The sequence below is a fragment of the Protopterus annectens genome, chromosome 5.part1 (genome assembly GCF_019279795.1).
Source record: "Protopterus annectens isolate FY-2018-M chromosome 5.part1, PAN1.0, whole genome shotgun sequence".
In the NCBI taxonomy this organism is placed as follows: Eukaryota; Metazoa; Chordata; order Ceratodontiformes; family Protopteridae; genus Protopterus; species Protopterus annectens.
The window spans coordinates 455,149,779-455,164,268 of record NC_056736.1 but is presented as its reverse complement, the minus strand read 5'-3'; the positions used below and the strand labels follow the sequence as shown (position 1 = coordinate 455,164,268).

Genomic DNA, 14,490 nt, shown 5'->3' with positions numbered 1-14,490 from the left:
TCCATTCCTTCTGTATCTCCTCCTGAGGATTTTTCTTTTGGGGAAACCTTGCACACCTTGAGGGAACACTTCCATTGGGAAGGCCAAGACTTTTCTGATTCCAAGAAAAGACTTGGGGAATTTCTTTTGTTACCTCAACACAGACCTCTGGCGATACCTCCTGTCTTGGACATACTTGATGATGTTTATTCGGAGGCTTGCCTTAATCCGGATTCCCTGCCTCCTGCCCCAGTCAAGCCTGATAGGTACTACAGAGTTCCTAACTCTCACCAATTTCTTTACAAAAGCCATAATGCTGACCCTGAAACCATTTCTCAAGGCCCCAAGGGAATGAAGGCCTCTACTGCTAAGAATCCACTACCTTCGAAGAGAGTCAAGATCCTTAGAAAGGTGGGGAAAAAAGGTATATACCTCGGCCACCCTAGCGATGAGGGCCTTAAATTGTCAGTTTCATATGTTTAAATATCAGCAGTTTCTGTTATCACAATTAAGAAATAAAATGTCTCAACCTGAACAACCAGATTTGAAGGAGTTGCAGGATATGATGCATAGTGCAGAACAAGTGGGTAAACACACCTTACAATGTGGCTATGATGCCCTAGAGGCCTCAAGTAGAGCTGCTGTTACAGGATCAGTCATTCGTAGACATGCCTGGCTTAGGGAACAAATCTTGCCTGATCATGTGAAAGCTAAACTACTAGATGCTGCTTTACAAAAGGATGTGCTATTTGGTACTAATGTTGAGGAGATACTACGGAAAATGGAAGAAAAAGCCAAATCTATGCAAACTGTCAAAGCTTTTCTACAGGTTCAACCACCACGTTTTAGCAGAAATTGGCCTTCTAAAAACTGGTCCTTTCCAGCCACGGAAAAGCCCCAAAGAGGTAGATACAGGCGCACAAGGGGCAGAGGACAATCACAAGGATCATATAGAGGCAGGCAATGGCAAACTCCAGCACCAAGAGGTGGCGAAGACAGTGCACAACAATACAGGAAACAAACCCAATGACTTCCTCCTTTCCATGCCAAGCAACTCTCAGCTGGCAGCACCCTTGGGGGGAAAGCTGGCATTATTTACAAAAAATTGGCATATTGTCACAACAGACAAATGGATCCTGGACGTTATAAACAGAGGCTACAGATTTCATTTTCACACTCTTCCAAAAATGAGAGGCATGCCAAACCTGCACACAATCAAAGGGCAGAGGCACAACTACAAATTTCAAAGCTCATAGACATGAAAGCTATTCAAGAGGTACCTACTCACGAACAAGGTCAAGGTTTTTATTCCAGGCTATTTCTGGTACCAAGGAAAGGAACCGACTGGAGACCCATTTTGGACTTATCCATCCTAAACACATTCTTACTCGTACCAAAATTCAAGATGCTCACATTACAGCAGCTTCTTCCCATGCTGGGCAAGGAGTTTTGGCTGGTAACATTGGACCTCAAGGAGGCATACCTGCATGTCCCAATCAGACAAAGCTGCAGAAGATACCTCAGATTTCTTGCAGGTTCAATCCACTATCAATTCTCTGCATTGCCCTTTGGCTTATCTACTGCGCCCAGAGTATTCACAAAATGCCTGGCATCAGTAATTGACTACTGCAGACTTCAAGGGATCCAAATTTACCCTTATTTGGACAACTGCCTGATCCAAGTGGACAGCAAGCGCATACTTCTGGAACAACTGGCTTATGCAACACGGTTACTGAATTCTCTGGATACACAATCAACAAAGAGAAATCCAGGCTAACACCATCTCAGAAAATAACTTTCCTGGGTGCCAACCTGGACACAAACACCCAGATGGCCTATCTTACGCCAGAAAAACAGGGGCAACTAACTCAGTACTTCAAAATACTAGCAAATTGTACCAAGCTTACTGCAAGGAAAATCCTGCAGGCTCTGGGCTTCATGGCATCTTGCATTCTTTTAATCCCATGTGCAAAGTTGCATATGAGGAAACTTCAATGGTACCTAAAAAACCTATGGTCTCAACACAGCCACAGTTTGGAAACAATAATACCAATAATTCCATGTTTGCAAAAGGAATTTCTATGGTGGGCCCAAGCATGTCAAACAAACACAGGTCTCCCATTCTGCAAGCCTCAAGCAAATCAAGTCATCACAACAGGCGCCTCAGATTACGCCTGGGGGGCGCACATGACAGACAGGTGCATTCAGGGCAAATGGTCCCAAAAGGAAAAGCACCTTCACATCAATCAAAAGAAATGCTAGCAGTGATAAATGCAATTACAGCTTTCAAGGACCTCCTGCATCCAGGACAATTATTGATAAGAACAGACAACACCACAGTAATGTGGTACATAAACAAACAAGGAGGAACACATTCATCCCCCTGTGCAGACTAGCCATGACACTTTGGAACTTGGCTCTGGAATGGCAAATCGAACTTCAAGCACAGTACTTGCCAGGTTTGGAAAACACGCTGGCAGACAATCTAAGCAGAAATATGACAGATCCACACGAATGGAAGTTGCATCCTCAAGTGTTTACAAAGATAATCCAAGCGTGGGGAGGCCAGACATAGATCTCTTCGCCTCCCACAGGAATCTTCAATTGGAAAAGTTTTGTTCAAGGACCTTTCATCCAAAGGCTTGGAGAGTGGGCGCCTTTCATTCAGTTGGACAGCATGGACAGTTTACGCTTTCCCACCTCTGCCTCTTCTGCCCAAGGCGCTCTTGAAAGCAAGAGCAGACAGACCGAAGATGATACTGATTGCTCCAGACTGGCCAAGACAACACTGGTACCCACTCCTGAGGAGCCTAACACATACTCCTCCCTGGTCCCTACCTCTAATGCCTCTTCTGCTGACTCAGCACAGGTACAAAACTCTTCACAGTCAGCTGAAAACACTCAATCTCGCTGCATGGAAAATTCCTTAACACCACAACAGACCCTACTCCCCAAAGATGTGCAGGATGTCATTTTGGAGGCCAGTAGGCCATCTACTAGAAAGGCTTACTCCGCAAAATGGAAACGGTTTTGCTCTTGGAATGAGAAAAAAGGCCAGGACCCTAGAAAACTGAATTTGCCTCGGGTGTTACAGTATCTAGCTGAGCTGCTGAACAGTGGACTTTCATTTTCCTCCATAAAAATCCATGCCTCAGCCATTTCTACAGAACTCAACACGGATCCATCCTTATTCTCTCACCCACTCTTAAGACGGTTCCTCAGAGGGGCTAAAAATATAAGACCACCAAGGAAACAACCAATGCCAGCCTGGGATCTTAATTACATTCTAGAAAAATTAACATTGCTTCCCTTTGAACCAGCTGCCTCAACAGATTTGCAATATTTGTCCTGGAAAACAGCTGTCCTTCTGGCCATTACCTCAGCTCGTAGGGTTTCGGAACTACAAGCCCTCATGGCTGTGCAGCCCTTTCTCATCTTCCATCAGGACAGGGTTTCCCTTTGAACCAACCCGTCATTTATGCCTAGAGTGGTATCCAGGGTAGCTTTAAATCAAGCCATACACTTACCTACCTTTTACCCCAATCCTCAAAACAAAGGGGAAAGGCTGCTACACTCCTTAGACATCCATAGACAGCTACGTTATTATTTGGACAGAACAAAGCCTTTCAGGAAATCAGAACAACTTTTTGTGTCCTATGCTGTAGGAGCTCAAGGGAAGCCAGTTACCAAACAGACAATTTCAAAATGGATAGGCCACTGCATACGGTTTTGTTACTCCTATCATGGAAAATCTGTCCCTACAGGCATCAGATCCCACTCCACCAGGGCCACAGCTACCTCTACAGCCTTCCTCAGAGGAGTTCCTACCAAAGATATTTTGGAGGCAGCCACTTGGAGTTCTGTGCATACCTTCACAAAACACTACCACCTGCCTTTATATTCCAAAACTAGAGCAGGCTTTGCCACTGCTGTGTTGCAGGGCATTCTGGCTCATCCCAGTTCCACCTAGTGCCTACCACCCTGTGCATAGCTTTGGGATTCTACCCATCTGTGATTACTGCAGCTGTATGCACGATGAACATAGTACAGTTTTGTACCTACCATAAATGTAGATGTTCGAGTGCTAATACAGCTGCAGTACAGTTTTCCCTCCCTCCTTCCCCTCTTGGTAAGGGCCTAAGACCTAACCCCTCTTCATGCAACCTGATTGGGTTATCCTTCTATGGTATATTTGCTTGCAACTACTGATTTTTGATTATATTGCATTGCATGTATATAAATATAATTTATGTATTGCCTTCCTCCTGGGGGCACCTGACATCTGGGGCAAGAAAGACTGAAGAAAATGGCGTTGGCTGTGTCTTATATACCCCTGCCTCACTGACGTCAGGAAAGAAAGCGACAACAACCGACGCCGGACCTAGACTTTGGAATTCGGCCGACCGAGGACCCGCCTGATGGCAGAAATCCCATCTGTGATTACTGCAGCTGTATTAGCACTCGAACATCTACATTTATGGTAGGTACAAAACTGTACTTTTCCCATAAGGGAATCCTGCAGGAGTTTCCTACGCTTCAGAGCAGGCTCCGAGTGCTTTCAATTCTCTGCGCTACCCTTTGGCTTATTTACTGCTCCCAGAGTCTTCACCGAATGCTTGGCTCCTGGCATTGACTTTTGCAGACAGAAAAACGCAGATTTATCCCTATGTGGACAACTGCCTCATCCAGGCGGACAGCAAGGAAAAACTCTTGCAGGATCTCACTTTTGTTCAAACCCTTCTAATCTCTTTGGGATTTACCATCAACAAGGAAAAATTCAAATTCAGGCCCACAAGATGGATAACCTTCTTGGGAGCTCTCCTGGACACATCCACCCAAAGAGCCTTTCTCTATCCAGAAAAGCAGAGCTTTCTCCCCCTCTATTTTTCCCAGTTAGCTCACAGGACACACCTCACAGCCAGGAAGTTCTTGCAAGCACTAGGGTACATGGCATCCGGCATCCTGTTGGTGCCCTTGACCATGCTACACATGAGGAAGATGCAATGGCACCTTAGAAACCTATGGTGCCAGCATTCTCAGTTACAGGAGCTGCAGCTTCCTCTGCTTCCCTGCTTGAGGAAGGAACTCCTATGGTGTGAGCAGAGGTATGTACTCTGAACAGGAGCCTACCTTTTATCGCCCTTCCCCAAGGCCAGACCATCACCACAGATGCCTCAGACACTGCCTGGAGTGGACTCATGTGGGACATGTGCACCCAGGGCACCTGGGATCAAAGAGATCTAGCCCTCCACATTAACCTAAAGGAAATGATGGCAATGCATAGGGCTACAACAGCTTTCAAGACCCACCTCAGATCAGGAGTGCTCTTGATCAAAACAGACAACACTGTGGTCATGTGGTACATCAACAAGCAGGGGGGACTCACTCCTACCCCCTTTGTCATCTAGCTATGCTTATCTGGCAGAAGGCAGCCTCATTGTTGGGCCTACATCTGATAGCCCAGTACGTCCCAAGAGCACAACACCCTAGCAGACCGTCTCAACCTGGAGTGTACTGGACCCCCACGAATGGCAGCTACAAAAGGAAACCTTCCTCGCAATCAATCACCTCTGGGGGATACCAGAGGTGGACCTCTTTGCAGCCATGCAAAACAAACAATTGACCAGGTTCTGCACCAGGGAGTTCTACCCACGAGCTTGGAAGGTGGATGCTGTTTCCTTCCACTGGGGCAACATGTTTGTGTACGCCTTCCCTCCCTTGCCAATGATTCCCAGGGTATTTCTAAAGATCAGGGAGGAAGGGCCAAGAGCTATTCTCATAGCCCCAAACTGGCCCAGGCAATACTGGTACCCCTTGCTCCTCAGCCTGACCAAGGAGCTACCTATCAGCCTGCCTCTCACAGAAAAACTGCTAACCCAAGAAAAAGGGTCAGTACTGCATCCAAATCTTCAAACACTCAGCCTATCCACTTGGCTTATACCCCAGAGGCAGATGTCAGACCACCTTTCAGAATGCAGGTTCTGGATATCGTTAAGGAGGCCAAGAGGCCCAGCACCCGGAGATCCTACTCCATAAAATGGAAAAGATTTGCTACATGGTGCCAAGCTAAGGGTACAAGCAGCTCCCATGCCACTCTCACCTTAGTTTTAGATTACCTGACTGAGCTTGTGCAAAAAGGATCATCAAACTTGCCAATCAAAATTCATGCCTCAGCTATCTCTGCTCATTCGTCTTCAGAACAGCCTATGTTCTCCCACCCCCTATTAAAATAATTCCTTAGAGGGGGGGTCACACATCAGACCACCTAGAAGACCACCCACTCCTGCGTGGGACCTGAACTATGTACTGGAGAAACTGACCTTAACTCCTTTTGAACCAGCTGCTTCAGCAGATATGAAGCATCTCTCTTAGAATACTGCCTTCCTGCTGGCCATAATCTCAGCCAGGAGGGTTTCAGAGCTGCAGTCCCCTCATGGTTATTGAACCTTTCATTACCTTCCATGCAGACAGGGCATCTTAGAACCAACCCCTCATTCATGCCTAAGGGTGGTGTCTGTCATGACCCTCAAATCAGGCTATCCATCTCCCTACCTTCTTTCCAAACCCTCAAAATAGGGGGGAAAGGTTCCTACAGACATTAGATGTGCGCAGACAGCTTAGATGCTATCTGGATAGAACCAAGTCCTTCAGAAAGACTGACCAGCTGCTGGTCAGCTTTGCCCCAGGGGCAGTGGGGAAACCTGAATCTAAGCAGACCATTTGTAAATTAATATCTATCTGCATGCATTTCTGCTACTCCTTCCATGGGAAAATTCCTCCCAGTCCTGTCAGAAGCCATTCCACTAGGGCAGCATAAGCCTCCACTGCCTTCTTCAGAGGCGTTCCTACCAAGGATATTCTAGAAGCTGCCACTTGGACATCTGCTCACACCTTCACAAAACACTACCGAGTGCCTCTTTACTCCAAATCCCGGGCAGGCTTTGTTTCAGCAGTCCTGCAGGGCATAGTGGCTTCCACTTAGAGCAATGCAAGCCTTCCCTTCCTTCCACCCTATTTTCAGCGTTGGGAGTCTTCCCATAAGTGATGACTGCAACAGTGAAACATGAATAACATTGTACAGTTTGCACTTACCATAAATGTAGATGTTCGAGTGTATTCACTGTTGCAGGTCTGTTGTTTCTTCATATCTAATTATACCTAATAGCTTATCCCAGGTTGGCCTTCCTCAGGCCTTCTGGGCAGGGCTGCTGTAAGTTGGGGGCAAGAAAAACTGATGTAATGGCATCAGCTTCCACTGTTTATAGCCCTGAGAACATGACGTCAGTCTTAAGTGACCTGCAACCGACCCAGGAGGGATACTCCCTACTCTGGTATTCAGGCTGGCCGAGGGCCACCCAGCAGGGATAACCCACAAGTGATGACTGCAACAGTGAATACACTCTAACATATGCATTTATAAGTGTACACAACTGTTCTTTCTCATGAGACTGTGTAAATGTCATCTTTTGTGTAATTACTTAGCTCTCAGGGTAAATCTTTTTATATTGATATACGTGGAAGATACTTGTCTCTCCCCCCCCCCACCTCACCCCTGGTAGATAGAGCAGAATGAGACATCTTCAAGTTAATCAGTCCTACATTAATTATTATTGTAGTCTTGCCCTTATCAGTTTTTTTCTGTGGGGAAAAAATTGTCTACTGTACATCTAGATATGTTCACTGAAACAGAATAGGATTAAAAAATGCTTGGTACATTAAAAAGTTCCCTTGTAAAGGAGATGCTGAATATAGTGCTTTTTAAGCCAAAATATTTGAGGTAGAAAAGCCATAGGATTATAAGGAAACGTGCATTTTTGTAAGCTGAGTTAAGGAGAGATGTATTGTTTAAAAGATTAGAAGTTAACTATGGGTGTCTGCACCATAAGAGTGCATACAGAAAGTGTGGCGAACCAGTATCTTATCAAGCTGAAGTGATGCTCTTTAAGTAGCCTTTTGTCTCCTACCAGGTTGTGATGGTAAACAAAAAAACGTTGGCTTTTCCTGTAAGTGTACTAGTCTTGTTTTGCTGGCCAATGTAACTGGGGCTTTGCTGGTTTTGTTTGTTTTCTTGTTAATGCCTGCTTGTTCTGCTTGCCAAGCCATGGTGCAGGACCTTAGGACCGTGGGTTGTATCAGATGTAGTCCAGAAACCCTACATTGTCAAGCAGTCTTACCCAACAGAAAGTAGCTTTCGTGCAGTCCCATATTGTAAGCTTGTTACTGAGTGCTCCTCCACTCCCTCTGTCCGTTAAGGACTAACCTATGGAAAGTGGTCTACTTCTAGGAAATTTGGGAAGATGAGGAGGAGTGAACTTTAGGATATTTGAATGAGAGTTAAGGACCATGCAGGTTCCTGAAGCTGTAAGCTGTACTGTGTGTGTGTATGTATGTGTGTGTGTGTGTGTGTGTGTGTGTGTGTGTGTGTGTGTGTATGTATGTATATATATATAAAATATATAATATCTATGTATATATATATATAAAATATATAATATGTATGTATATATATATATATATATATATACACACACACATGTATATATATATATATATATATACACACACATATATATATATATATATATATATATATATATATATATATATATATACACATATATATATATATATATATATATATATATATATATATATATATATATATATACACACACATATATATATATATATATATATATATAAGTTCCACACATGGCCACCCGTATACTAACCAGTTGCTGCTAATTTGTCATTGTACCAAAGGAACATCCAAACATTATTTCCTTGATAGACATGCTTTGCTAAATCTGCTCAGCACCATTTAAATTACATAGTATTTCGCTTTTCTGCTAGTTTTTCACTAACTGGCATTTGTATAAAAACTTTACACTGGGATTAAGAATCTTAAAACTGTTTGAAAGGACAGTCATTTTCAAAAATGTTCCAGTTGTAGGAGCAAACTGTAAGCATGCAGCATGAGTGTCATCCTTTTATGTTTGATTCTTCACATTGCATTTTTATGTTCATGCATTATTTCGTATGCCTCATGTTTTGTTTTTTGTCTTATTTGCTTTGTTTTTTGTTCATTTTTTTCATTGATGTTAATGCGTCATGCTGCAATCGCTTGCTTATTCTGCTCCTTTGTGCCCTTCTGAAAAAATGAAAAAAAAAAAAATGAAACAAAACTCTAATAGCTGCAGTGCTTCTGAAAACTTGATGCCACACCCTGTGCCTTTACCAAGAAGACTGCGCCCAGACACAGAGAAATTAGTACAAGCCATTCGTCCTGGACCACAGGTAATCAGGATTCACTGACTGTACATTGTACATTGTAGCCTGTATAAAGGTAATACTTAAGTCAAACATTTGTTTGTTTAAACAGTTAAACAGCTTTTATATGACTGGACAGTTCATTTTGGCCATGCACTGTCTTAATGGTGTTTTTGAGCCATGTTTAGTGAACAAAGGACACTAATGCAAAATGTAGTTATACTGCACCCTCCGCTGTCTTCTGTCAGCAAAGCTGCTTAATGTGCTTGGTGTTGAATCAAGAATAACTTAAGGTAGGAATTATAAATGTATTTCATGTCAACTGTGTCTTGCAGTATTTCAGTTAAGGATTCTCTTTGCTTTACTATTGCTGTCCATTTGTAATTTTGTCTGCTTTTCTGCTAAGTTAATGTATGTGATGTGAGTTTTTTGTAAATATAAAATACAGCGTCACTGAAGGGTAATTTAAATAGAGCCTTGGTCTGGTTTCAGGAAAAGGGTAGTGTTTGTATGGAAAGATTGGTATTGTGATGTGGAAGGACTGAAAGAAAGTCCTTCCTAAGGAATTGGGGCACTTTCATGGCCTGTTCAGCAGCTTTTGCTTAATACTCCCAGGGCATATTAGAACTTTGGCCAGTAAATGATGTAAACACTCGTAAATATTTTAGTGCTATGAGACATCATACTGATGGGTGATGGCTTCTTCATTTGGAGTATGTACTGGCAGTTTAAATCCAGTAGAACCCCTTTTGTAGATGGCTCACCAGCAGATTGTATGTCCTGCGGGTGTCTCGTGAAAGTAGTGTCTGAGCTGAAAAAATGCATTTAATACTGGAATATTACAAAAAGGAATAGGGTCTTGCAACTGTGTTTACCTTTAGCATTTAACTTCTTTAGCAGTTACCACTGGATTGTCTTACACTGCGAGGACTTGTGAAGTAGATTCATAGTGAAGGGTCCATAAGTACAGTTTTTATGAGAACTTACTGCAGTAGTAAAGATCTTTGAGAGGATATGGTTTAACATATTTCATTTTTTCATGTTTTAATTATTTGGGCTGGTAGGCTAGTTGGACTCCTTTAGCTAAAATCTAAGCTAAAGGCACAAGAAAATTACTTTAGTCAGAAAACAGACTGATAAAAATGGAGAATTTTTGAGACATCCAGTAACTACCCTTCTTTTTTCTGATTTACAACCATGATTTTTCCCTTGATGTGCCATTTCCTTTTTTTTTTTCCATGTTTGGTAAATTTAATTTAGAAATATATTTGGTAAAAGGCATTAATTGTCTTGAGAATGATTAGGTAAAATTAGATTTATATACTTTAATTCAGACCACAAGTATTTTAGAGAACAGTACTTAACTGACTGCATGTTTTGAAGTTCACTAATGCATTTCTGTCCTTTTACGCTAGGTATTCATCAGCCATATCAAAAACAGACATTGCTTTGAAAAAATTAAAAATTAATCTCTGAATATAGGTAAAAATACAAATGCTGCTCAGTTTAGTTAGGGGATCCCCAGGCCAGCACCATTTAATGCAAGCAGTATACAATATATAGTGTGCATGTCTGAACACTTGTTCGCCTGCAGGTTTCTACCGCTTTCAGGTAAGTGCCTCCTTAGGGGGGTTTGATTTTATTATCTTAGTTTTTGGTTATTTGGTTTCATGTCATCTAGAAAGGGGAAATACCAGTGTGAGACAGGTGCATCATAAAGATTGTCATGAGTAGTGTTTGCACTGTTTAGGCGCTTCCCACAACCATACGTCTTGTGAGATTTGTCAAGCTTTCATCCCCAAGATGATGTGAAGTTGGCCGTCTTCGATTGCGATTTATTTATAGAACCATTGCTTTAAACTGTTGGCTAAGGATACTATGGAAGTATCTTCCAGACCCGAGGGTCAGCTGTCCAGAAGGAAAAAGGTCAAGAACGCTTGGTTGATTCTTTGGTTGTACCACTTCCACCAGATGTTTCTCTTGAGGCTGGTGAAAGCCCGGAAGATTGTCTAGTTGCTTTCTCGGATTCCTTTGACATGACTTCTTCAGAGACCTGCACAGATCTGATGTCACACACATTTGTGGAGGTTTTGCAGACATCTGCCTCGGATGTACAGGGGAACCGCAACTGGTTATTACAGAAGGGCCTAGGGGTGTTCCTCAAATTTTGGTGAGGGAAGAGGTTCTGACTACCATTACTGTGTGTTGTCAGAGGTCAGATCCTCCAAATTTTTCAAGGGCGATGTCCCACTTAAAAAGAAGCAGAAAACTAAATATATTTTGCCTGCTCCAAAAGATCCTCAGAGTGAATGGCAACATTTCACTCAGGGCCTGTTTAATGCCCTTATGGCTCTTAAGCCTCCACAATATGTTTCTGATGTCCTTCAAGGATGCATCTGCAGTCATCACATATGGGGTTGTCCTGCCTCAGGCAGCCCTTCGGTCGGCCGGTTTCCAAAGTCTGGGTCTGGCCTCGGCTGATGTCGCACTTTCCCCGACGTCAGAGCGTCTGGGGTATAAAAGCATCAGCCGACGCCATCTTCCTCAGTCTTTCTTGCCGCGTGGTGCCCGAAGCAGAAGCAGTTCGCAAGTGCCGGTCGGCCAACTCCTGTGATTCAGCTACCGAAGACTTTGAAAAAGCTAAGTACCCCGTTGGGGACTCTTTCTTGCCTCAGCCGATGTCAGATAAAGTTAATAATTGTTTAACTTGTGGGAAACAAATACCTCATAAGGATTTCCACTCTTACTGCCTTCCTTGCCTAGGCCCAGACCACGACGTCTCGGCCTGTTCAGCCTGTGCTTCCTTCAACCGACGAACTCTTAGACGTCGGTCGGAGTTTGCAGAGGAATTCTTTGGGGCTAGTTTTGCTTACAAGATGCCGTCGGAGACTACGACTTCGCATTCCGTTAAAAAACGGAAGGACAAGGACCGACACACGCGGGCCGTGGTTTCGGCTGAAACCACGGTCAGGCCTACCGCGAGTGTCTCGGTCTCGGCTGAAACAGAGTCCTTGGTACTTCCGATTACTGAAACCGCACAACCGACTACCTCGGCCCCGTAGGCCCCGGCCGAGTCGGTTATTGAATTACCTACTGAAACCGGTGTCCAGGAACCTTCAGACACCATTCCTTTAGACAAGTCTACTCCTGCACGTGGTGCAGCCAGACCCCCTGCATCCATGTCCATTAAGGCTTTTTCCAGGGCTAAAGCTGCTAAACTTACTAAAGCTTTGCCTCCCAAGGATGTTCTTCGTCTTCCCTTGCTGCAGTCCTGACAATTGGGAGGTCCGTCGTCCGCGTCCCAGTCGCGAATATACAGAGTATATAAGAGGCGCCGCCCATCATGGCCAGACTGACTGGCGTCCACGTCAGGGTACGCGCAGCGACGGCGGCGTCATTCAGTCTTTTCATTTTTTGCCGCATGAAGCAGAAGCAATTTGCAGGTGCAGCGGTTGAGATTTTGAGATTTTCGGGTTTCCGGGCCCGAATAGTTTATACAGAGTTAAACCCCGTTGAATTTTTTGGTTTTTTGCCTCAGTTCCTCAGTATTTAAACAGAAATAGCTATAAGTTTTGTGGAAGCAGATACATAGGGATTATTTATCATACATTGTACCTATATTGGGGCAATTGTGTATACCTTTGTTTAGGGCCTGAGCTAGATTTGTTATTTGTTTATTAAGAGGATTACAGTTGATAACTTACAGGTTAGTGTTTTGTTTGGGCGCGTTTATTATACTATACGTCGGATGCTCCGGCGCCCGCTTCATCTAAGAAGCGCAGTCACCAAAACAGTGAAGTCTAGGGGGAAGTCCAGGTGAGAACCCGGGGTCCCGACGTGGTAGAGAGCTCAGGAGGAGGGAGGTCCAGGAGGAGTCTCTATGAGACAGAGTTTTGATACTTTACTATTTTACAGGAGGTGAGGCCTGAGGAGGGAAGGTTTAGGCTGGGGGGGTAAGGGTAACCTGGGCCTCACCTCTCTTCCCTGCTCTTCCTTCTTCTCCCAAGGTTTCTTTGGCTTCTTTTTTCTGCTGCCAGGGCTTCTGCTTCTTTAGCCAGCTTCCTGTTCCTAAACATGGTTAAAAAAATGCAGACATATAAAATGGCAGAAGATGAGGTTCTTCCCCCCCCATTCTTGATAAGAGAATAAGAGGGTGTGGGGTGAGTTTGATAGTTTGCCTAGGTTGAAACATGGCTTCAGAGGAGAAGAGAAGTCTGTGGAAGACTTCCAGTTTATTCTGATTCTATTCACTGGATCTCCACTGGATGATTCCACTCCTTTCACATTTCACTCTCTCAGAGAGTTTTCACTTCAGCTTCAGAGACTTAAGATCCATTTAAAACTTTGTCAGGAAGGCCAAGATTACTCACAGCTCAGAAAAGGCTTATTCCTGTGTGTTTTGCCCCATTCCTCCTGTTTTGTATGTCTCCTGCTGTGTTAAATGTGGTGGAGGATGTGATGTTTTGATTAGGTCTCCTGATTCCTTAAGCCTCATAGTATTTGTTTAGAAGCCCAGATAGGTGTTAGTATTGTTCCGAAGCTCCTAAAGATTATTTGTTTAAGGTCGGTAGGACCAGAAACTTGTCTCAGGGGACCTAAGACTGTTAAAGCTTCTGTGGTTAAAAATCCTGTACCCTCTACCAGTAAATGGGAAAGGGAGGTGGATAGTGGGGTAAGAAATATCTTCCTTCTTCCTCTCTAGCCAATTAGGGAATTGAATTGTCAATTTCAAGAAATTTCATACAATTGAAATCTCCTTTTTGAGTACAAGAATCTAAGGTGGAAGCTAAAGAATGAGGTGTGAGTGTAAGGGTTTTGGGAACAAGTGGGTAAGCATTGAACAAGTGGCTGGTTTTTCTTGTGTTCCATGCTTGCAGCTGTTCCTGAAGGGGTCAGGGTGGCTGCTACCAGTTCTGTTCATGCGCATGCATGGTTGGATGAAATGTGTGGATGCTAGTTGAGCATGCAGTCTTTAGTGTTGGACAAAGCTAAGTCTATGCAGACTGTTGGTTTTTTGCAGAAGCAGCCCAAAAGTCTTAGTAGAAAAAAAAGCTAAGTCTGCAGACTCTATTAGCTTTAGGCAGAAGTTCGCAAGTAGGTAGTAGAAATTGGCCTGCTAAGGGTGGACATATCCTGCTTATGGTATGGTTCCAGGTCTAGGCTCAGATGGCGTGGTAGGGGCAAGGGATCAGTCAGTTTCGTAAGGCAGATTTCACAGAGTTCAGTTGCCAGTCTTTCTTC

The 14,490-nt window shown here is 43.8% G+C and overlaps 1 protein-coding gene across 2 annotated transcripts in view; it reads left to right on the top strand.

Moving 5' to 3' along the window:
* The window catches only part of MPZL1 (myelin protein zero like 1), a 1,012,702-nt gene that overhangs the window by 871,263 nt on the left and 126,949 nt on the right, over window positions 1–14,490 (top strand). Inside the window, exon 5 of one of the 2 annotated variants that reach the window (XM_044073105.1) lies at window positions 9,174–9,276. The exons of the other annotated variant lie outside the window; for it this stretch is intronic. Within the exon in view, the coding sequence (XP_043929040.1) occupies window positions 9,174–9,276 (103 nt within the window). The remainder of the gene's footprint in view (window positions 1–9,173; window positions 9,277–14,490) is intronic. 2 annotated transcript variants of the gene reach the window in all.